The following is a 25,443-nucleotide window of genomic DNA, read 5'->3' on the forward strand; positions in this document are numbered from 1 at the left end:
CCTGAAACTGTATCCTTAACAAAAATAATCTTTAACCTTTAGACGTATTTTGACATCCATTTTTCAATGGGACACCCCATGGGTGACTTATGTAACGACGAGCACATTATATGTAAATATTTGGACAAACCCAATTTTTGGAAGGTAACCTGCAATTTAAATGCGTTTTTTTTTTTTTTTTTTAACTTGTTAAATCCTTTGTAATAGAGTCATCTTAATTGACGTGTTAAAGTCCCACCCTTGGTTATTTCATAAATTATCCCACTGACGGCAATAGACGTCCAATCCATTTGGACTGGGTGGGTTGGCAGCAATTGATTGCTCCCAGCCCCTCCTGATCCAAATGGATTGGACGTCTGTCGCCGTCAGTGTCACTGAAACATGGTATTTCAATGCCAACCGTCCTGGTTAAACTGGATTTGATCTTTTGCTGTCAATGATGGTGAATGAGTTAACAAAATGCTGTCTGAAATCAATACTCAAGTGAAGCACTGAAATACCTCATTGTAGTTCTTTCTGTATTATGTGTTTTTTTGCTGGCAGATTAGGAATGAATTCTCATGTTACCTCTCTTAGAATAAATGATCATTTCAAATCCCTTTTGTTTTTTATTGAACTAAGCTATAGTTATCAAGCTATACTACATACATAACCAGTGGTGGGTAGAATAGCCAAAAATTTTACTCAAGTAAGAGTAGCGTTACTTCAAAATAATATTACTCAAGTAAAAGTCGTCATCCAAAAAATGTACAAGTAAAAAAAATATTTGGTGAAAAGAATAGTCAAGTAATGAGTAACATCGTGAGTAACTGCTTACGTTGTTTTGTTTTTTTTAAATGGTATTTTTTTCTCATCAATTATTTATATGAACTGTTATTACTGTACAATAACCTATTACATAACTACATTAAGCCAAAGAATTTTTTTTAAATCATTGAATTCCAGAGAGAGAGAAAAAATACTGAAATAAAGCATCATTCTTTCAAAGAGCATGAGTGCCCTCTGGTGGAGAAAAGAGTTCCTTGTTTGAATAGTTGAATACAGTACAGTAGTTCCTTCATAGATCCTATTATTAAAAGGATCATATCTCCACTTTACCGTGGTCAATCGGTGCTGAATAAAAACTGGGTAAAATACACGCTTTTGAGCATTGTTGTTTTCGGCAGCCATTTTAATTTTCGTCTTTTGGACGATAATACTTATTAGTCTTAATCATATTTTAGTCATTTCAAAATGTGTTTGACTTCGTCGAGTTTTAGTCGACTTTAACTCAATATTTTTGTTTTTAAAATTCAAAAGTTTCACTCCATAAATATGTAAAAAAAAAAAAAAAAGGTTTCCAATTAACATTGACAGACGAGCACATATTGTAGCATCTACAAATCTATCAAATGATATTACACTCTCAGCAGGAAAACAGTAGGCTACATTATTTTCTTTAGGAGGACACTCGTTGTTAGCAAAAGCCGAATGCTAACGTGAATGTGAATGCTACACTAATGCTATGAGTTACATTTAGCACTCAGCAGACCTTTAAAGGCTAAAACAACATTGCATATTCTCTGTTGCCGAGATAAGAAGACAAATCTTACCGTGTGTGTCTCAAAACAAGCAATGGGGAGACTGGAGAGGACACCAGACTAGTAGGTGAGTTGGGGGGGTCGCAGCAGGTAACATGAGTAACACAACCAGGCAGGCTAACGACACATAAAATGTCACACATTGTGAACATGCGACATAAACTATGGCGCATTTTGGTCTCGTTCTCGTCTCTGGCAATATTGTCGTTAAGTTTTAGTCTCCCAAGATGCGTTTTTAGCTCGTTATCCTCTCGTCATCGTCATGAAAAAATTGTTCGGCAACGAAATATTTTCGTTATAGTCATCGTTGGCGAAAACAACACTGCTTTCGAGTCATGCTGAGGGCATTTTAACAGTGTTTTTTATTATTATTTTCATGTCAATTGTGTATAAAGTCCTTTGGCATCTTATGATTCAGGGCTAAAAATGTAAACTTGAGGGGAAAAAAACAAGAACTTGAATGGAATAGTTTTAATTTGCTGAACCATCAAATATGTCTGCCAGGGTAAAGCATGTATATTCATTTGTAAAACGGAAATAAAACATTTTTTTCGGACTATTAGTCGCACCTGAGTATGAGTCACACTAGCCAAAGAATGCACAATCAAGAGAAAAGAAAAACAAGTCGCATTTTTGGGGGCCAATTTTTTTCATTCATCATAAACCAAGAACAAACATTATGTTCAAATAATAATAGTAAAAATTAGACCAACAGGCTAAATAGGCACGTTAAAATACGTTTTTTTTTTTTTTTTTTTTAAAACTAAAGCCTAAAAATACAACATAACAGGCTTTCAGCAGTCAGTAAAAAAAAAAAAAAAAAGTCACCCTGTATTTTTCCGGATTATAAGTCATTAAAAATACATACTGTACAAACCATATACAGTATACACATGATTACACACTACATATAGAAATATAATCATTTGTTATGATAAACACATGTACTTTTGTGTGGGCCGTCAAGGTAAAAAAAAAATTAGGGCTGTCAAAATTATCGCGTTAACGGGCGGTAATTGATTTTTAAAAATTAATCATGTTAAAATATTTGACGCAATTAACGCACATGCCCCGCTCAAACAGATTAAAATGACAGCACAGTGTCATGTCCACTTGTTACTTGTGTTTTTTGGTGTTTTGTCGCCCTCTGCTGGCGCTTGGGTTCGACTGATTTTATGGGTTTAAGCACCATGAGCATTGTGTAATTAATGACATCAACAATTGCGTGCTACTAGTTTATTTTTTGATTGAAAATTTTACAAATTCTATTAAAACGAAAACATTAAGAGGGGTTTTAATATAAAATTTCCATAACTTGTACTAACGTTTATCTTTTAAGAACTACAAGTCTTTCTATCCATGGATCGTTTTAACAGAATGTTAACGTTAATGCCATCTTGTTAATTTTTTGTTATAATAAACCAATACAGTACTTATGTACAGTATGTTGAATGTATATTTCCGTCTTGTGTACTATCTTTCCATTCCAACAATAATTTACAGAAAAATATGGCATATTTTATAAATGGTTTGAATTGCGATTAAATATGATAAATTTTTAAGCTGTGATTAACTTTATAAAAATTTTAATTGTTTGACAGCCCTAAAAAAATGCATGACTTTGTAGGGTAGGAAATTACACAAATCCCACGTCAATTTTTTGGGGACTTTAAGCTGCTACCCTTTTTTTTCCCCGTTTGAACCCTTGGGATTGATTACACAGTATAAAGAAGCTGCTACTGTATATACACAACAATACATATATCAATATAAAAAACATGTAGAATAAAAAAAACCTGCATATGGGTCGTTCTACCAAATCCTTTCAAATTTCTGTCCCAAATATAACACATTATTTTCCCCAAAACTATTTTGATGGTACATATCTAATAAAGTCGCAGTCAAATTTCATATATTATCTGCCTGCTGTTGGAATGTTTTTTAAATTTTTTTCATTAAATCCTTTAATCATAGACTTCATAATTATATTGACAGGACACATTCCCCAGAGACTGCGCAACACCTATTCGTAGGGGGCCATCTCGCTCCGCTTCAGTTATTTGCAGTAGGTCGCAGTTATTCTCAAACACATGCAGCGATCGATCGCCGGATTTAGGTAGAAAAGGTACAAAAGCTGTACCGCATACAAACAGGAGTGATTTGTTCAAGGATTCAAGGTAATCATTATATTTTTTAGTACCATGCATGCATTTTGAAACATTGTGAAAAAAATTAATGGGAGAAATTAGCCGCTACAGTACCCTCTCAGTACCTGAATCAGCATATCTGTCTTTACAGATATATTTTCGCTACCAGAGCCCATTTTTCTTTTTAAAATTTAGTTTAACACAAGTTGACAATTGTGCAAAAGAAACAAACAAACAAAAAATACAACAACACAGAAATCCTATTTGCTTAACCCGGTCTTTGCAAGTCCTTGTCATGTGCTGTGGTAGTTGGTAAAAGAGGAAAATTGATCTTAAAAACACCTTTTGACGGCAATAGATGTCCACTCCATTTCAACTGAGAGGGGCGGGAGATCATTCGATGATTGATATCAATGGCATAATGGATGGATATTTTTTTCCAAAAAGGATCCGTCAATTAACTCATTTTATTTCAAATTATTTATATTATCTAAATATTTATACAGTGGGGCAAATAAGTATTTAGTCAACCACTAATTGTGCAAGTTCTCCCACTTGAAAATATTAGAGAGGCCTGTAATTGTCAACATGGGTAAACCTCAACCATGAGAGGCAGAATGTGAAAAAAAACAACAACCAGAAAATGACATTGTTTGATTTTTAAAGAATTTATTTGCAAATCATGGTGAAAAATAGGTATTTGGTCAAAAACCCAACAGAAAATCACATTGTTTGATTTTTAAAGAATTTATTTGCAAATCATGGTGAAAAATAGGTATTTGGTCACTACCAAAAGTTCATCTCAATACTTCGTTATGTACCCTTTGTTGGCAATAACCGAGGCCAAACATGGAGCCCCAGATCGAGGGAGATCAGTGGTTATCAGTGGTCTTGTATGTCTTCCATTTTCTAATTATTGCTCCCACAGTTGATAACTTTACACCATGGGTGTCCAAACGTTTTGCAAAGGGGGCCAGATTTGGTGTGGTAAAAATGTGGGGGGCCGACCTTGGATGACGTCCTTTACGTAGAACAATATATCTAAGCAAATTTTAGCAAGCCATTCTGTGTGTCACATTTTCTTTATTGAAATTATTAATTTAAAAAAATAATAATCTCGCAACTAGCCTTTGTGGCGTTCTCTTTTGACTCTCGGGCTCTTGCGAAATACTGCTGCTGTGAAATTAAACTAGCTTCAAGTTGCTTCAATTTCTCGCTGCGTATCTTCCCTATATTCTTGTCGTACATGTCAGCGTGTCTTGTTTGGTAATATCGCCTCATATTGAACTCTTTAAAAACAGCGACTGTCTCTTTCCCAACGAGGCAGACACAGTCGTTGCGTATTTTAGTGACGAAATAGTCCAGTTTCCACCTATCCTTGAAGCGCCAGCCGTTGCAGTCAACTTTTTTTGTTGTTGATTGTCGCCATTTTAGAAAATTGGGAGTTAAGGGTCACATCATACATCATACATCATATGCTTGCAGCAGTACTGCTGACCAATTTATTAAGTCTGTGTACGGGCCAGACGTTATTGATTTTATGACAGAGGCTGGGGGCCGGATGAAATCTGACCACGGGCCGCATTTGGCCCCTGGGCTGGACTTTGGACATGTCTGCCCTAGAGCCATAACGGACAGGCAGGGCTATGCAGTGTGACTACAGTGTCAGAAAGTTAGGGGTGTGGCTAAAATTAGGCTCCACCCATGTGGTAGAATGACTTGTATGGTTGTGACATGAAAGTGTGGGAGAGCAACAAAATGAATCTTAATATTTTACAATGTTTACCATAAAAAAATAAAACAATTCTTTTACGTAGTATTTTTATGAATTGAGGTAGCATAAATGAATACTTAATTATGTAGTTACAATTGCGTTAAAACTAAATTCCAACACAATGTCAGTAAATATTGAAGGTCTGAATTCCAAATTGTTTAAAAAAAAAAAAAAAATCTATTGCAGGACAGCAATTTGCATGGATTTGGCTTGAATGGTTGTTATAGAACTGAGATTTTGGTTCTTAAAAAACAATCATGTGCAATTTATGCGCATTTTAAGTTGTAGGCTGGCGGAGGGCTCGGACCACATGCTCTGGCAGCGACCGGCTGCCGTGCTTTCTCTGCCGATCTGCTTTGGCGCTCAACCGCCTCCAGAGCCTTCAGCAGCTGACCGTTGTCAATGTACAAGTCTCGGATGAGCGCGTCCGCTTTGCTGTTCTTGTGCACCTGGCAAAAGTTGGGAATCATCTAAGAATTCATCCCCAAACGACGCCTTTGTGCTTGTAAGGTTCTGACCTGCTCTTTGAGCTGGGCCACCTTCTCTCTGAGGAGCAACTTGACATTACGCAGCGATGTCTCGATTTCTATCAATCGTGCCTCCATTTGCTCCATCCGGGGTCCCTGCTTGTCCTGAACAGGAAAGTGTTATCAGCTATGATTTGGTCTAATTACTATGAACTTATTCACTGCAATATGCTCACAGGGTACACTGCTGGACCAAAGTATTCACACCCCTGCAATTCTGTCAGATAATGCTCAATTTCTCCCAGAAAATGATTGCAATTACAAATGCTTTAGTAGTAATATATATATATATATATATATATATATATATTGCTTGCAATGAAAAGACACAAAAGAGAATGAAAACAAAAATTCAATCATTATCATTTTACTAGGGCTGTCAAACGATTAAAATTTTTAATCGAGTTAATCACAGCTTAAAAATTAATCGTAATTAATCGCAATTCAAACCATCTATAAAATATGCCATATTTTTCTGTAAATTATTGTTGGAATGGAAAGATAAGACAAGATGGATATAAACATTCAACATACTGTACATAAGTACTGTATTTATTATTATAATAAATCAACAAGATGGCATTAACATTATTAGCATTCTGTTAAAGCGATCCATGGATAGAAAGACATGTAGTTCTTAAAAGATAAATGTTAGTACAAGTTATAGACATTTTATATTAAAACTAGGGCTGTCAAACGATTAAAATTTTTAATCGAGTAAATTACAGCTTAAAAATTAATTAATCGTAATTAATCGCAATTCAAACCACCATAAAATATGCCATATTTTTCTGTAAATTATATATATTCTGTAAAAGAAATTGTTGGAATGGAAAGATAAGACACAAGATGGATATATACAGTGGGGAGAACAAGTATTTGATACACTGCCAATGGGAAAATCCATTGGCAGTGTATCAAATACTTGTTCTCCCCACTGTACATTCAACATACGGTACATAAGGACTGTAGTGGGCATTTCACTCTACTGTCATTTAAATCTGTCTATGCTGTCCTCACTCGAAGCGTCTACTTTTTCCAAAGCTAGACAGCTAGTGAACGACGCCTTAATAATCAGACTTCTTCCTTTTTCATCTGATTTATTAATAAAATAGCCTCAAACCATTGTCCTCTTTAGACCGTCATAAAGCTACAAAAAAAAAAAGTACACAAGCATTGCATTAGCAACAACGTTAGCTTAGCACGCTATACAGGTTCACTAAACATAAACATAAAGCGTCTCATACAAAAAATAGAACATTTCGCTTACTAACATAATATGTACATTCTTTACAACAACCATACTTATGGACAAATCTTGTCCAAGGATCATATAAGCACAACATTACAACGTAGGCGTCAGCCCGAGACGTCGTGCAGCCATATGAACTGGCAAGAAAAAAAACTAAACCATGTCGCAAAGCGACCACAAGAGTTCGCTGTTGTGCTGCAGCACAAAAAGCTTTGCTGTAAAATTTACCAAAAGGCAGAATACTGTCTGAGCGGGACATGTGCGTTAATTGCGTCAAATATTTTAACGTGATTAATTAAAAAAATTAATTACCGCGCGTTAACGCGATAATTTTGACAGCCCTAATTAAAACCCCTCTTAATGTTTTCATTTTAATAAAGTTTGTAAAATTTTCAATCAAAAATAAACTAGTAGCTCGCCATTGTTTATGTCAATAATAATTATGGTGCTGAAACCCATAAAATCAGTCGAACCCAAGCGCCAGCAGACGGTGGCAAAACACCAAAAAACACAAGTAACAAGTGGAAATGACACTTTGCTGTCATTTTAATCTGTTTGAGCGGAGTATGTGCGTTAAATGCGTCACATATTTTAACGTGATTAATTAAAAGAATTAACGCCCGTTAACCCGATAATTTTGACAGCCCTACATTTTACACAAAACTCCAAAAATGAGCCGGACAAAAGTACTGGCCCCCTCAGCCTAATACTTGGTAGCACAATCTTTAGACAAAATAACTACGAACTACCGCTTCCGGTGTCCATCGATGAGTTTCTTAAAATGCTCTGCTGGAATTTTAGACCATTCTTCTTTGGCCAACTGCTCCAGGTCTCTGAGATTTGAAGGGTGCCATTTTCAGATCTCTCCACAGGTGTTTCTATGGGATTCAGGTCTGGACTCATTGCTGGCCACTTCAGAAGTCTCTAGTGCTTTCTCTCAAGTTATTTTCTAGAGCTTTTTGAAGCGTGTTTTGGGTCTATGTCCTGCTGGAAGACCCAGCTTTCTCACAGTGGGCCATACATTATGCTGCAAAATTTGTTAGTAGTCTCCAGACTTCATAATGACATGCACACAGTCAAGCAGTCCAGTGCCAGAGGCAGCAAAGCAACCCCAAAACATCAGGGAATCTCCACCATCTTTGACTGTGGGGACCGTGTTCTTTTCTTTGAAGGCCTCGTTTTTTTCCCTGTAAACTCTATGTTGATGCCTTTCCCCCAAAAAGCTCTACTTTTGTCTCATCTGACCAGAGAACATTCTTGCAAAACGTTTTTGGCTTTCTCAGGTAAGTTTTGGCAAACTCCAGCCTGCCTTTTTTATATCTCTGGGTCAGAAGTGGGATCTTCATGGGTATCCTACCATAGAGTCCCTTTTCATTCAGACGCAGACGGACAGTTCGGGTTGACACTGTTGTACCCTCGGACTGCAGGACAGCTTGAACTTATTTGGATGTTAGCCGAGGTTCTTTATCCACAATCTTTCGTTGAAATCTCTTGTCAATTTTTCTTTTCCTTCCAGATCTGGGGAGGTTAGCCACAGTGCTTTCCACTTAGTGATTACATTGCGCACGGTAGACACAGGAACAATCAGGTCTTTGGAGATTGACTTGTAGCCTTGCGATTGCCCATGCTTCCTCACAATTCGCAAGTCCTCAGACAGTTTTTTGGTCTTTTTCTCCGTGCTCAATGTGGTACACACAGGACAGAGGTTGAGTCAACTTTAATCCCATTTTAACTGGCTGCAAGTGTGATTTCGTTATTGCCACCATCTGTTATGTGCCACAGGTAAGTAACAGGTGCTGTTAATTACACAAATTAGAGAAGCATCACATGATTTTTCAAAGGGTGCTAATACTTTTGTCCGGCCCATTTTTGGAGTTTTGTGTAAAATGATAATGATCCCTGCCCCCCATTCTCTTTAGTGTTTTTTCAATGCAAGCAAAATAAATGAAGATATTACTACCAAAGCATTTGTACCTGCGACCATTTTCTAGGAGAAATTGATCATTACCTGACAGAATTGCAAGGGCGCCAATACTTTTGGCCAGCAGTGTATGTGTTGTACTAGTTAGTAAATGGACAATTGCATTGAAATAATGTTATATTGAAATCATCCATTAACTTATTTTCTGCAATTTAAAGCAGAAATGTGAATTTAATAACATGCCAAATAGGGTCACAATTAATCAAACATTGTGCAACAAATAAAGCATGAAAAAATAACATGTTGTATATTTGACAAAATAATCGCGTTTCCGAAGTTCGAGCCTGAAAGGGGACGAAGGACCCGGAAATGATACGTCACACCGGGAACAGCGATGGCAGCTCCATACATACGGCTGCCATACAAAGCCCTTCAAACAATGATTCAAACAGCGATATAAGCGATAGATAGAGCGCAAGGGAGGAGATCCAAGTTTTTCAAGAGTTGGAGGAAGAAGAGGAGGTTGGAATTTCATGTTGGACCCAACATGTATTAGCCAGACGCTAATCAGGATGCAAACAATGTGCCTAGACTACCTGACATGGAATGGAGACAAGACCCATCGAGATTACAAGATTGGTAAGATATAGGCTGTTATTATTTTCATGATTTGAAGATGCAGGCATTTGCACATAATTTTATGTTTTTGTCTATCTGATGACATTGTGTAAAAAAATAATAATCACACTTCATGTTCAATTTGGCAGATCCGGCAGCTCTCGTGCATATAAAATAATAATATAAAAACGTTGGGGGGAAAGAAGGAGATGAGTTGTTGATGGCTTTCTCCACTTTATTGTGGCAACAATAAGAAAATAATAGCGGACTGCCGCCACATTCAACCGCAAAGTTTTGCTTCTCGCTGATCTCCTCCTCGCCTCCTACCACTCCAGCGTCTCTTACACGGATCGTGCATAGTGTCTTGTTATGAGCTTCTTGTTTACAAAGGTATCGAACACACGACGTGCTGACAACTTTGTTTCTTTAGTAACACATGGAACTAACAGTACAAACACAGCTTGGGGCTCTCGGCAGGAAGTGGCGTCTAATGGCGTGAGGAAATGTAGTTTTTTCACACAAGCGAACAGATTACAACGCACCACTTCAGTGTTGTCCCGAGACTACATTTCCCATGATTCACTGCTTGACCTGCGCGCTCGCAGATTCGCTGCGAGACATTACACCAACACGCTTGTTCGTCAGCTGTCACCTGTCAGCGGCTCTCATGAAACACAAACTAGAAGGCTATCAAGCGATCACCGTGAAAGAAACGCCGAACCGTACAAATGCAATGCAATGCTTGAAGCATGAAGGTGGAAATACATAATATAAATACAAATAAATGTGCACAAACTCACCGGCGGTGTGTGTCTCTTACGGCAACGAGACAGTGAATTGCCGCGACGCCGACCCGCTTATATGCACATCCACACCCCTTTCCCGATTGACAGTGGATTAACCCTTTCGGACAAGATCGTAGATGAAGCACAATTCAAACATGCTTAACCTAGTGAACGCAACAACAACTATGATTGGGGATTGCCACGAGTTAGCTTTTGGCTAATGTCGCTAGCTTCTACGGTTCATTCCACAACAGTTGGCAGCTCTGCTTTGACAAAGTCATCAGTCATCTATCCAAAAATCACACTTTTTGGCGAATCCTTGATCATAAGCAGACCGGTTAAGGAAGCAGGCATCTTCGAAGTGTTTGTAGCAGAAAACACTACCCGATGATGGCGTGAAATTCATTCGCTTCGTGCGAACGAAAGATGTCCATTTACGTGCCCTGCTATCCTTTGGCCACTCATACAACTTTTCGTTTGAGTGAGAACAAAACATCGCCACACACCGCCGTGGCATCTTACCGAGAAGCAATGCAACAAACAATACTGTTCTATGGCGGACTTCCCTCGCACTTCTCAGTGTGACGTAATTTCCGAAGATTTCCGAAGAAAAGCATTTTCGTTGTCAAGGACGTTGCTATGGATTAAACAAAGAATCTGGAAGGGTTGCGTTAAAAAAAAAAAAAAAAAAAAAAAAATGCTTATAATTGTTTAGCCATTGATATTCAAAAACATGGTTGGCCAACCTTACTTCACATTTCCGCTTTAAGGCAATAGACGTCCAATCAATTTAAAGTGGGAGGGATGGCACCCTCCCACTTCAAATGGATTGGATGTCTACAAGTGATAAATTCATTTCAATTCACAGGAAGAGGAAACGAGCCAAATGGATTGGACATCTTATCGCCGTCAATGGTTTCAATGAGGAACACAAACAACAAAACAGATGTGCAGTGGCTAGACACTTTAATTACGTTACAAAATGTCTGGTACATGACTTTAAAAAAAAAAAAAAAAAGGAGTGGAGGAACAGGAAAAGGAAAAAAAATGCTATTACAATTTTTTTGTCAATGGATACAAGCAAACATGTCAAAGTCAATACACCAACATTAGATTATTTAGTAAATGAAATGATTGTGGGAGTAGAATTTGCTAAATCATCGACAGCAATAGATTGGGTTGGTATAGGGTATAGCAGCGAAGGAACGTTTCATTTGCTGCCATCCCTCCCACTTGGATGTCCATCACTGCTAATGCCACTGCCAGAGTTAAAAAAAAAAAAAAAAAAAAAAAAAAAAAAAAAAAAAAAAAAAACATGAACCCCCTCCCCCCCAAAATAAATACCTGATAAATAATAATGAACAAAAAAATACAACAATGCCAAAGCATGGTTCTCGTGACATCAACTTATAAATAAACATAAATAACCAAAAATAAACCGAGGCGTGTGTACCGATTTGATACTATAACAGTCCATTTCTTTGTGAAATTTGGGATCCATTTGGTGCAGCAGCAACAGAAGGTGAAAGGAAAAAAATTCACCTATGACAAACATAACGATAAAAGCAGCTTGAACAAACATTAAAGTCCCCGAAAAAAAACCAAAATCATAAAAACAAAACAGTAGGAGGATTAGAAACCAGAATAGTTGAAGTGTAATTTTACATTTTGATTGCTATCAAAAGCATAATTTTTGTCAAACAGTTCCACTTCGCAGGCAGCACAACCTGCATCCATTTAAAAAAGATACATTCAGATTACAAACAAAAAGAAACGGTCGAGGTAATCTCATTAAAACCTCACGGAAAAAATATAAGCGCCACCTAGCAGTAGTGCCATGCGTTGCAATGACACACGTTAGCATGATTGAGGATGCCCCAATACAAAAAAAGATAAGAAGACGGCGGCCAACTTGAGCGCAAGAAGATGACGTCGGTGTTAAAGTCCGCCGATCCGCCGGTAGCCGTCCGCGTTAGCTCGCTGCTCTGCCATGGCTACCTGGAGAGAAAAAAGGCAAGGTACACTTCACCATAACTACAGCCTCGCGCTAATCTTATCTTTTCAATACCTAGACTATCATTCAGACTAGGGATGAACCGATCCACCCCCCTTCTCCGACCCAATCCGATCTCAGTACCTGAATCAGCATACCTGTCTTTACCGATATATTTTCGCTACCAGAGCCCTTTTTAAAAATTTTTTTTATTTAGTTTAACACAAGTTGACAATAGTGCAAAATAAACAAACAAACAAAAATACAACAACACAGAAATCCTTTTTGCTTAACCCGGTCTTTGCAAGTCCATGTCATGTGCTGTGGTAGTTAGTAAAAGAGGAAAATTGATCTTAAAAACACCTTTTGATGGTAATAGATGTCCACTCCATTTCAACTGAGAGGGGCTGGAGATCATTCGATGATTGATATCAATGGCAGCCAAAGAGATTCAAATATTTTTTTCCAAAAAGGATCCGTCAATTAACTCATTTATTTTATTTTAATTTATTTATATTATCTAAATATTTATACAGTGGGGCAAATAAGTATTTAATCAACCACTAATTGTGCAAGTTCTCCCACTTGAAAATATTAGCGAGGCCTGTAATTGTCAACATGGGTAAACGTCAACCATGAGAGACAGAATTTGAAAAAAAAAAAAAAAAATCATATTGTTTGATTTTTAAAGAATTTATTTGCAAATCATGGTGGAAAATAAGTATTTGGTCAATACCAAAAGTTAATCTCAATACTTTGTTATGTACCCTTTGTTGGCAATAACGGAGGCCAAACATGGACCCCCAGATCAAGGGAGATTATCAGTGGTCTTGTATGTCTTCCATTTTCTAATAATTGCTCCCACAGTTGATTTCTTTACACCAAGCGTTTTACCTATTGCAGATTCAGTCTTCCCAGCCTGGTGCAGGTCAACAATTTTGTCTCTGGTGTTCTTCGACAGCTCTTTGGTCTTGGCTATAGTGGGGTTTGGAGTGTGACTGACTGAGATTGTGGACAGGTGTCTTTTATACAGATAATGAGTTAAAACAGGTGCCATTAATACAGGTAACGAGTGGAGCCTCGTTAGACCTCGTTAGAAGAAGTAAGACCTCTTTGACAGCCAGAAATCTTGCTTGTTTGTAGGCAGTGTTGTTAATCTTACTTTAAAAATTACAGTTCAAATTACTTCTCTCAAAAAGTAATTGCGTTAGTAATTCAGTTTCTTGAATGTAAAAGTAATTTGATACTTGGCAAAGTAACTGGTGATAATTTTCTTTTTTTTTTTCCCCTTTAAAAAAAAAAAAAAAAAAAAAAAAAAAAAAACGTTCCACAATGCAAAGTTTAAAGGGTTTTTGGGACAATTGGCCCTAGCCTAATTCTTTACCCTAAACTTATAGATAAGATATTGCGATAACTAGATAGTAACCTTTGCTATGTGTGGGTTGTTTCCTGTGACGTCACATCCGGTGAGTGTATCGTTTGTTTGTTAGCGCTGCTACTAGTCGCTAATCTCCTAGTGCTCCTCAATTTGTTTTATCCAACGGACACATCGGAGAATCGATCCTAGGCTAGTTCGGCTCTCCTAGTGCTCCTTATTTTGTTTTATCCCACGATCGGACAGATCGTGGATTAAAACTACTCTCCTCTCCTCTTTAGCTCTATCTTGCTAGCCTAGCTTATCCGAGCTATGGCTAGCCCTCTGCCTTCGTCCTCCCGTCTTTTCTGCTCAGTGTGCTGTATGTATAGCGAGCACCCTGGCTCCTTCGTCGAGGACAGTAGTAGCTGTAGGAAGTGTAGCTTAGTCTCAGGGTTGGAGACCAGGGTTTCTGAGCTAGAAGCACGGCTCTGCACTCTAGAGACGAAAGCTAGTCCTAGCTATAGCCAGGTAGTGGCAGGTCGTGCTTGCAGTAGTAGGATTGCTAGCGCAGTTAGCCCCCCAGCGAGCCCCGTGCAGCCGGGGGAAATTAAGGAGGCATTTGTGACTGTACGGGGGAAGCGCAGTGGTAAACGCACAACCTTAGTGCACCAGCAGCTTCACGTCAGCAATAGGTTTGCCCCCCTCAGCGACACACCGGCTGAACCAGACACTCTCGTAATTGGAAGCTCCATAGTTAGAGACGTGAAGCACCCGGCGGTGTCTGTCAGGTGTTACCCAGGGGCCAGAGTCGGTGACATCGAAGGAAACCTCAGACTCTTAAAGCAGAGTAGGAAGAGGTTCCGCCGTATCGTGATTCACGCAGGCGGTAACGACGCCCGGCGGAGACAGTCTGAGGTGCTTAAATTAAACGTAGCCTCGGTGTGTGAACTTGCTAAGTCGATGGCGGACACCGTAGTTTTCTCTGGTCCTCTGCCTAATTTGGTCAATGATGAGATGTACTCTAGATTCTCATCATTTAACCGCTGGTTGTCTAGATGGTGCCCAGAAAACGATATAGTCTTTGTTGATAACTGGCACGCGTTTTGGGGCAAGCCCGGGCTCATGCGCCGAGACGGCATTCATCCGACTTGGGACGGTGCTGCTCTCTTAACTCGAAATTTGGCCGCCAAACTAAGTCTCCCAAAGTGACACTTGAGAGTGGGGGCCCGGGCGCAGTGTTGTAGTGTAAAACATAACACTGTTAGTAGTGACCACTCGCCTCTTTCCGAGCTGTCACAAATCCAAAATTCAGGACAGAAGATAGAGACTGTGTCCGTGCCTCGTATAGTGAACAGGGGAAAACCGAGTACTATAGGAACGAGACCAAAGAATTTAATACATATAGCCCCTGATAGCAGTGAAAATAAATTAGCTCTTAATAAATATATAAGATGCGGATTATTAAACATCAGGTCAATCTCGCCCAAATCTCTGTTAGTTAATGATTTAATTGGGGATTACAATATTCATATTTTGGCCCTGACTGAAACTTGGCTTCAGCAGGATGACTTTGTTAGACTTAATGAATCCACACCCCCAAGTCACGTGAATTTTCACACAGCTAGAAGCACGGGCCGTGGAGGGGGGGTGGCAGTAATATCACACTCTTGTTTAGGTATGAGCCCAAAAAGTAAAGCTAATTACATTTATAACTCCTTTGAAAGTCTAGCACTATCAATTATAGACGCTAACTGGAAGAACCAAAAACCAGTTCTGTTCATAGTGGTTTACCGTCCCCCTGGTCCCTACTCACAGTTTTTGTTAGATTTCTCTGACTTTTTATCTAGTATTTTGCTAAGCTGGGATAGAATTATAATTGTAGGGGATTTTAATATACATGTTGACGATGAAGGTGACTCCCTTGGTAAGGCCTTTAATGACCTACTAGATGGGACTGGCTTCATTCAAAATGTAAATAAACCAACTCATAGTCACAAGCACACCCTGGACTTGATTTTAACCTACGGTACTGAGATTAGTGATCTTAGTGTCCATCCCCACAACCCTGTACTGTCTGATCATTTTCTAATTACCTTTCGGTTTGTGCTTCAAGATAATCCACCACCAGTGATTAGAACTCAGATGAAAAGGACATTAGGTGATCACTCTGTTTCAGAGTATAAACAGATAATTCAGCCTATATTTGCCTCCATGTCATCTAATTATGAAGGAGTGATGTCCGGCCTTGCTGTTAATGACGAGTTTGTTGATCGTGTTCTGTTTACGTTTCGTACCACCCTAGATGTCGTCGCTCCCTCCAAATTAAAGTTTGTCAAGCCGAGACGAGCATCTCCCTGGTATAATGCTGAAACACGCTCTCTTAAACAATCGACACGTAAATTAGAAAGACTTTGGCGCCGTTCCAACACAGAGCACACCCTCTCTGCTTGGAAACACAGCTTAGTGACATATAAGCAGGCCTTGCGCACGGCTAAAACCAGATATTACTCATCCTTAATAGAGGAAAACAAAAATAATCCTAGGTTTCTGTTCAGCACTGTAGCAAGGCTGACAAACAGTCACACCTCAATAGAACCTTATATCCCAACCACCCTTAGCTGTGATGACTTCCTAAAATTTTTTAACAATAAAATCGCAACTATTAGAAATAAAATAAATGAATCACTTCCAATTATTAGGTCTGATAAAGTGCAGACAAAGAATTCGGAATCTCCTATAAACCCCTCTAAAATATTAAATAACTTTACCACTGTAGACCAAATTGATGTAACTTCAATTATAATGTCCTCCAAACCATCAACGTGCCTCCTTGACCCAATCCCAACCAAACTTTTTAAAGAGACCCTGCCTCTAACTATTGACACTATCTTAAATATAATAAATACCTCATTAGTTACTGGCTACGTGCCGCAGTCCTTTAAATATGCAGTTATTAAACCGCTCTTGAAAAAACCTACTCTTGATCCTGATATTCTGGCCAATTATAGACCTATTTCTAACTTACCATTTCTCTCCAAAGTCCTTGAAAGAGTGGTAATTAAACAGCTCTGTCAGCACCTACAGGACAATAGTTTATTTGAACAGTTCCAGTCTGGCTTTCGAGCTCATCATAGCACTGAAACCGCATTAGTTAAAGTAACTAATGACTTGTTACTTGCCGCTGACGTTGGATTAGTCTCGATCCTGGTTCTGCTGGACCTGAGCGCAGCCTTTGACACAATCGACCATAATATCTTATTGCAGAGATTAGAATGTGACATAGGCATTAGAGGAGCAGCCCTCTGCTGGTTTAAATCATATTTATCTAATAGGTACCAGTTTGTCAATGTAAACCAGCAATCATCATCGTACTCTAGAGTTAGTTATGGTGTGCCGCAAGGATCTGTCCTCGGGCCCATCTTGTTTACGCTGTATATGCTTCCTCTAGGTAACATCATCAGAAAACATAGCATTAACTTTCATTGTTACGCTGACGACACACAACTGTATTTATCAATTAAACCTGAGCAGGTCAGGCAAGTAGAAAAACTAAGCGCCTGCGTCCGAGATATAAATACCTGGATGAGCACTAACTATCTTCTACTTAACCCTGAAAAGACAGAAGTCCTTATAATAGGCTCGAAAAGTGTTAGAGACTCTTTATCTGCCCAGATAGTCACTCTGGACAATGTAAGTGTAGCCTCCAGCGCCACAGTTAAAAACCTAGGAATTTTATTTGACCCTGACTTATCGTTTAAAGCACACATTAAACAAACCTGTAGAACGGCTTTCTTTCACCTGCGCAACATCGCCAAAATTAGAAATATTTTATCTAAAAGCGATGCAGAAAAATTAATTCACGCGTTCGTTACATCGAGATTGGATTACTGTAACTCCCTACTTGCAGCTTGTCCTAAAAGCTCTCTAAAAGGTCTTCAGCTAGTCCAAAACGCAGCAGCAAGACTTTTAACAGGAACCAATAGAAGAGAGCACATCACCCCTGTGCTCCAGGCACTTCACTGGCTTCCAGTCGAGTTTAGAATTAAATTTAAAATACTCCTTCTTACATTTAAGACCATTAATGGGTTGGGGCCATCTTATCTCACCGATGCTCTGGTTCCATACCGCCCCAACAGAACACTCCGATCTCAGAATGCAGGTCTACTGGTAGTTCCCAGGGTTCATAAAAGTACTGTCGGAGCTAGAGCCTTTAACCACCAAGCTCCTGTTTTATGGAATCGGCTTCCAGCTAGTATTAAAGAAGCCGAGACAGTTTGCACATTTAAGATTAGATTAAAAACGTTCCTATTCGACAAAGCTTATAGTTAGGCTAGTTGAAGTCGGAATAGACTCACAGTTTAAGTTGCACTAGAAGCTATAATGCTGGGGGGCAGTACAGCCGCTGAGTTCTATCTCCTTTTCTTACTCTACCTACCACTTGTCTTACTTTATTTCTATTTTCCAATGTTAATATCTAGTTGTCTAGTCTCTTCATCACTAGTCACCCGGTGTCCCCTTTCCCCCCTCCCCTCTGGGGAGGGGCTATTTTTCAGCTGCAGCCTCCTGACTGTCCGGACCCCTGGCTGGATAGACGTCCTCGCTGCTACCCCCGTCTCATCTGACTAGAGGGACCTCTTCTTGCTCCTTTACTCCACTGTATTTTTACGGACTATAATTTCGCTTGCTAATTTCCATTAGCCGTTCTGGGGTTCCTGTCTATCCGTCCTGGGAGTGGATCTCTCCTGACTGTGGTACTCCCCAAGGTTTCTCATTTTTCTCCCAATTGACTCTGGAGTTTTTGGAGTTTTTCCTTGCCGGCATGGAGGGTCTTAAGGATAGGGGATACCCAGGACTTGAACTGTATCTATTCATCTTTGTTGCTTCATTTCTAATTGTGTATCATATTGCCTCTGTAAAGTCCTTTGAGACCTCTGTTGTGATTGAGGGCTATACAAATAAAATTGAATTGAATTGAATTGAATTGAAGTCATTTTAATGTTCTGAATCAACCGTTATTGTTAAAGTTGCTCCCGTTATTGCATTAGTTCTAGGGCTACAGCTATCGAATATTTTAGTAATCAAGTAATCGACTGAAAATTCTATCGATTAATCGAGTAATCGGATAAAACATTTTTTTTTTGGGTAAAGAGCAATTATAAATATACTTGAGAAAAAAAGACATTTAATCCAATATTGAACCATTTTCAGTCAATCAATGTCTTTATTTCGATGTACATTGTTGAAAACAGCCAACAATTGCATCTAAGATGTGACTAGAAGAAAAAATTCACTGCTTTCACTCAAAAAACTTCTAGATCTAAAAAAAACCCAACAACATATTTCTTACCCAAAAATGTAATTACGCTTGATAACACACATCAATTGAAAGCTACATGTTTTTCCCACGTGTTTCAATTTAATTTCCATTTGTGTCAAGCTATTTTTAAGTTCTAGTTAAGTTTTAAGTTAGTCTAAACTGTAAGTACTGATCGTATTTTGAGTTTTTGCAGTGTTCAAAATAAATGTATGATACCTGGTTGCTACTTGGTGTTTTATTCAGCAATGACTACTGAGCTAAAACTGACAGTTAGCTTTATTATGTTTTAATTTCACACCCTCATCACTCTACAGCACTGTGTTTTTACAGCTTAAATAAAGCCTGCATGTAAGACACATTAGCCACGCATCGACAGTAGTCATAATCAATAGAAACCTAGCCCTCCGAAGGGCTAACGTTACGTGAGCGAGTGACAGTAACGTTATATTTATTAACGATGAGAAGTCTACTGCTTAAAGATGGCGGCTGTTTACTAATGCTGCCCAGACGAGGCCGAGTCTGCCATTCGCATCTAGTCCTAAATGCATGCCTTATCTATGAGACGCATCGGACACTACCTGCTACCACACGTAGTTTTTAGCAATGTCTGCGTATTTTGTAGTGGCTGTCGGCTGCGGTAAGTTTTTTAAAAAAAATGTATTGCTTCTTCCTCTACGCATGTTACGTCTGCGGGTTGTTCCACATTAAAAGTAGTCCGGGCAAAATGTGATGCTTAGAGCTGGCAAAATTAAACGATTCCTCGAGGTGAATAAAATTACTCGGATCAGTTTTTAAACTCGAGTTACTCGAGTTGGTCAAGTATTCGTTTTAGCTTTAATTAGTTCCCTTCTGTCTACTTTCGACATGTGTAAAAAAAAAAAGTTTAAAACTTCCATCATTTAAAGATAGATTTAAGTCAAGATTTTGCCGATTTAGAATTTAAGACAAAAGGTTACTTAGGTTCGCTAGGAAGGTTCTCCACAACAGAGCTTTCCTAAGAGGTCTACTGCTTTAAGATGGCGGCTGTTTACTAACTAGTTCTTTAGATATGTTGCTAATACCACTAGAGCTGGGAATCTTTGGGCACCTAACGATTCGATTACGATTACGATTCAGAGGCTCAGATTCGATTATAAAACGATTATTGATGCACCCCCTCCTTTTTTTTTTTCTTTCTTTTTTTTTTTTTTTTTTTTTTAAATGTTTTGTACATTAGTTCCAAAATTGTTCAAAAATACTCTCAGGCTAAACCACACTACTATTTCAGTATCAAGTTAACATTTAGCAGTAAACAAATATACAAAAATAACATTCAATAAAAAACTCCAGTCCCCATTCTGTATCAGCAGCTTTAAATTACATTCAGTTAATTTAATGTTGTGAATCAACCGTTAAATTTGTTAAAATTGCTCCCGTTATTCCATAATTTCCCTTTTGTCTACTTTCGACATGTGAAAGTTTTAAAACTATTGTAAAGATAGATTCAAGTCAATATTTTACCGATTTAGGAGTATTTTAGATAAAAAGTGAATTAGGTTTGCTTGGAAGGTTCGCTACAACAGCCTTGCAGGGAAGTGTACTGCTTTAAGATGGCGGCCGTTTATAACGCCCGCATCTAGCTTTTTGCAGATGTGCTGCTAACACTACCAAATCTATATTACATCTAGTCCTATATAAATGATATCCACCGTAACATTATATGGATGTACTTTGTAGCAGCTTTTCGGCAGCAGTCAGGTATGTTGTTGTGTTTTTTTATCTCGTTGCATGAGTTGAGCTAGAGCTGTGAGTTGAGCATTGGCATTACCCGAGGGGCCAGGTAATGGGAAGCATGATGTTTAGCTACTCTCGCTCCGTTCCGTCCCGAAGACCGCATGGCACGCTGAGTGTTGTGTACTTCCGCTTTACTTCGCATATTTTAATAATCGGAATTTGGATGTTTGTGAATCGTTCTCGAATCTTCCATGGCCGAATCGCGAATAATCTAAGAATCGGAAATTTTGCACACCTCTAAATACCGTGTCTGTTATTTGCATCTCGTTCTATAATGTATGATTTCTACAGTAGCATTATGTGGGCGTAGTTTGTAGGCTATCGGCTACAGTCAGGTATTATTGGAGCCACCGAGCATCGTGTTTGCAACGGCGTCCCCTACTCCTGCCCTGCTCTCTCGTCTCCGTGAGTCCGTCTCTCTCAGACTTTTCTCGCGTCAAACAACATAGTAACGTATAGTAACGCACACATTTCCCGCCTCAGTAACGGTAACGGCGTTGCCAAGATGAGAAAATTAATTAGATTACTCACGACTGAAAAAAATAACGCCGTTAGTAACACAGTTATATTCTAACGCCGTTATTAACAACACTGTTTGTAGGTGACCAAATACTTATTTTCCACTCTAATTTGGAAATAAATTCTTTAAAAATCAAACAATGTGATTTTCTGTTTTTTTCCCTCACATTCTGTCTCTCATGGTTGAGGTTTAACCGTGTTGACAATTACAGGCCTCTCTAATCTTTTCAAGTAGGAGAACTTGCACAATTGGTGGTTGACTAAATACTTATTTGCCCTACTGTATATGTATTTATATTATTACGTATTTTGGGGTTAGCTTGCACACAGGGTCGGTGTCAAATCCTCTCTCAGGCAAAACAGAGGATCTGAACGCAAACTCAATCTTAAAGTGGTTGTTGCGATCGACTTGTAAACAGACGAAACTGCTTTTGCTCATGAATGTGAACCCGGAATCAAACATTAGCATTGCGTATCTGTTGACCAAATGAAGAAAAAACTGAGGAGCGTTGTAAAGGCGCTCCCCAAATCATACGGATCTGACATTTTCTAAGGTTAGATCAATGCAATCCACTAATTAAACTGGATCGGATCGGCTTCATCTCTAATCCGGACCTCGGACACTTTGTGTTTTTACGGCATCTGCAGCTCAGAAAAGTCAAGAATGCAAGAGAAAGACAAGGTCGTGGTGGTGGTGAGCGGAGTATAAAACGGCAGTTGGAGCACATCAATTGGAACCAAAATGGAAAACCAAAATGGAAAACCAAATGGAAAACCAGAAAACCCAACACACATGTGAGGATGGACCGTCACCAGGGTAACACAAGAGAAGCCATCCCATAACATTTTGAGTGATTATGTCAGTTGTGTGAAGCGGAAGGAAAAATGCTCCCAAAGTGACATAAAATGCACCACGATTTGATGATTTTATTATCCTACCTGCGCGCTGTCGGCATCAGAACAATGTCCCCTCGCCAACCTGCAGGGCGATGCGGGCAGGAGTTCCATGAAGTAAGTGTGGAATGACTACAAATGGAGAGCCGAGCAAGCATTGGTATTGGTAATCCAACACACAGTATTTCCATTTGATTTTTCAGAAAGCTCATTATAGAATAGGGGTGCCACGATTAATCGACAACTATTTGACTATCAAATTAATCAACAACTGTTTTGATAGTCGATTAATACTGCAATACAAAGGTGGGTAGTAATGTCAAGCCATCCATAAAATATGCCATATTTTTCTGTAAATTATTGTTGGAATGGAAAGCTAAGACACAAGATGGATACATACATTCAACATACGGTACATAAGTACTGTATTTGTTTATTATAACAATAAATCAACAAGATGGCATTAACATTATTAACATTCTGTTAAAGCGATCCATGGATAAAAGACTTGTAGTTCTTAAAAGATAAATGTTAGTACAAGTTATTGATATTTTATATTACAACCCCTCTTAATGTTTTCGTTTTAATAAAATTTGTAAAGTTTTCAAACAAAAAATAAACTAGTAGCCCGCCATTGTTGATGTCAATAATTACACAATGCTCATGGGTGCTTAAGCCCATAAAATCAGTCACACCCAAGCGCCAGCAGAGGGTGGCAAAACTCCAAAAAACACAAGTAACAAGTTGGCATTGCACTGTGTTGTCATTTTAATCTGTTTGAGGGGGGCATGTGCGTTAATTGTAGTGCTGCAACGATTAATCGATTAACTCGAGTATTCGATTAGAAAAAAATAGTCAAACTAAATTTTGTTGCTTCGAGTATTCGTTTAATTGAAGCGACATTGTAATGGTTGAGTTTAAAAGTGTTTGCATCTAATTCTACTGATGAGGGTGGATACAATGCCCTCTGGTCTGCCTCTTCACATGGCTGAATCCAAATGCTCCCTGTTAAGACCAACATAAGATAAGTTTTTGTTTGCGCGAATGTTTTTTTTAATGCATTCTTAATTACGTTTGTAGGTATATTTAGCCATTTTTGTGGGAATATGTGTCAACCACTTGTTGAGAGCATTGTAAAAAAAACAAAAAAACTTTAGCATTTTATAGCATTTAAGCTAGCAGGCTTTTTCTATCCAAGTTAGCCACTTGTTCTTTTGCTGTACACAGATCCTCATTAAAAAAAAAAAGATCGTTTGAGGCTCAGCTCAGGTGTTTTAATTTTTCATGTTCCTTATCCGATTACTTGATTATTCAAACAAACTAGTCCATCGATTAATCAACTACTAAAATATTCAATAGCTGCAGCCCTAGTTAATTGCGTCAAATATTTTAACATGATTAATTAAAAAAATTAATTAACGCCCGTTGACGCGATAATTTTGATAGCCCTACTATGTAAGTTAGCCAACTGTTCTTATGTTGTACATACATCCTCATTTATACCGTTTGAGGCTCAGGTATTTTAATTTTTTATGTTCCTTATCCGATGACTCAATTATTTGAACTAAATGGTTCATCGATTATTCGACTACTAAAATAATTGATAGCTGCAGCCCTAATTTATATACAAGCTAAAAATAGCCCTGTGAGAAGTTCATATCATTCATAAATGTCATATTAATTGTATTAATAATAAATAATAATAAAATAATAATAAATTTTAAATTCATACAATTAATACCACCAAAAAACCCGAGACGTTAAGACATTAATACAAAGGAATACATTTTTAAACTATACATTTTTTGACCATGCCTCTTAAAAGAATCGGAATTGAGAATCATTTGGAACCGGGATCGAAACATGGAACCGGAATCGTTCAATTCCAAACAAAGCCTGACCAAATATAATACTGATACTGCACACCCACTCCCAGTTCAAATGGATTAGACTCCTATAGTCGTCAATGACAGTCACAATATGAATTAAAGGGGTGGACGGGGGGTTAACTTAATTCACCACTCTACATTATTACAGCAACTAAAAAAAGCAACAATTAAAGGGCACCTGAAGAGCTATCCGGATTTCGTTCTTGAGCATTTTCTTGAGCGTCATTCACCGTCTCAAAACTCCTATTAATTATTATTATTATTATTTTTTTTTAAATTGACCGTGTAGTTTTTTAGTTACTGCCATAGCAACACCTTAGCAACGAGGGACACGCCTCGCTGCCGGCCGCTACCTGATGACGTAATTTCCCCAAGACCTTGCCAGGACTCTAGTACGAAAGTATAGCAACACGGTATGCTCGCAAACATTTTCTGGATTTTACTCGGGAGATTCGTCATGCGATCTCGAATATGTAGCGATGAATTGCTTACATGGAGGCTCAAGACTCTGAGTGGCGTAAAAAAACTTTTGTTGTTGCTGGCCGGTCATAAGTAGATAGATTAGCTGACAGGTCGTTGTGAATGTCGAGCTGTATATCGGCGTCATCACCAACTTCTGCTGTGCCGAGTAAATCGTCATCTGACGTATCAGGTTCAAACATGTGGGGATTAATTGTAGATTATATTTCCTGGGAGCCCTTGCCATCATTAGGGTCACGAAAGAACGATCCTGAATAGCTACTTTCGGTGGAAATAGCACTGATATCGCTGCTGCTGCTGCTATGCTCGCTGTGGATAAAGTCTTCTGTTCTCTTCTGGAAGTTACATCACACTTCTGGATTTAGGAAGGGACTATTAAAGGAGTGCAAAAAAAGTTAAAAAAAAAAATTTATACTTGCAGTTATGCATTGAAAATGACATGGTTGTTTTGATGAACTCGTCCAAAGTTTATATTCATAAAACTACACCGAAATCCGAAAAGCACTTCAGCTGCCCTTTAAAAAATTACTGTAAAGCACATTGACAATTTAGGAAAATGAAGAAAAAAAGCAGTTGTCATTTCATTTGGAATGCAATTTAATTACTTTATATACCAT

At 38.4% G+C, this 25,443-nt stretch overlaps 1 protein-coding gene across 5 annotated transcripts in view; it reads right to left on the reverse strand.

Annotated features, from left to right (window-relative positions):
• Positions 1-4,487: 4,487 nt before the first annotated feature.
• The window catches only part of nin (ninein (GSK3B interacting protein)), a 71,120-nt gene continuing 50,164 nt past the window's right edge, over positions 4,488-25,443 (reverse strand). For 3 of the 5 annotated variants that reach the window (XM_057859323.1, XM_057859320.1, XM_057859319.1), the window contains 3 exons: positions 22,503-22,589; positions 6,020-6,133; positions 4,488-5,950 (listed from right to left, as the gene is read on the reverse strand). In XM_057859323.1, the coding sequence (XP_057715306.1) occupies positions 5,768-5,950; positions 6,020-6,133; positions 22,503-22,589 (384 nt within the window). In that variant the 3' untranslated portion in view covers positions 4,488-5,767. Of the gene's footprint in view, positions 5,951-6,019; positions 6,134-11,562; positions 12,603-22,502; positions 22,590-25,443 lie in introns of those variants that run through there. The other 2 variants (XM_057859321.1, XM_057859322.1) reach the window with 2 other exon arrangements.

This window comes from Corythoichthys intestinalis, chromosome 15, assembly GCF_030265065.1.
Source record: "Corythoichthys intestinalis isolate RoL2023-P3 chromosome 15, ASM3026506v1, whole genome shotgun sequence".
Classification (NCBI taxonomy): domain Eukaryota; kingdom Metazoa; phylum Chordata; class Actinopteri; order Syngnathiformes; family Syngnathidae; genus Corythoichthys; species Corythoichthys intestinalis.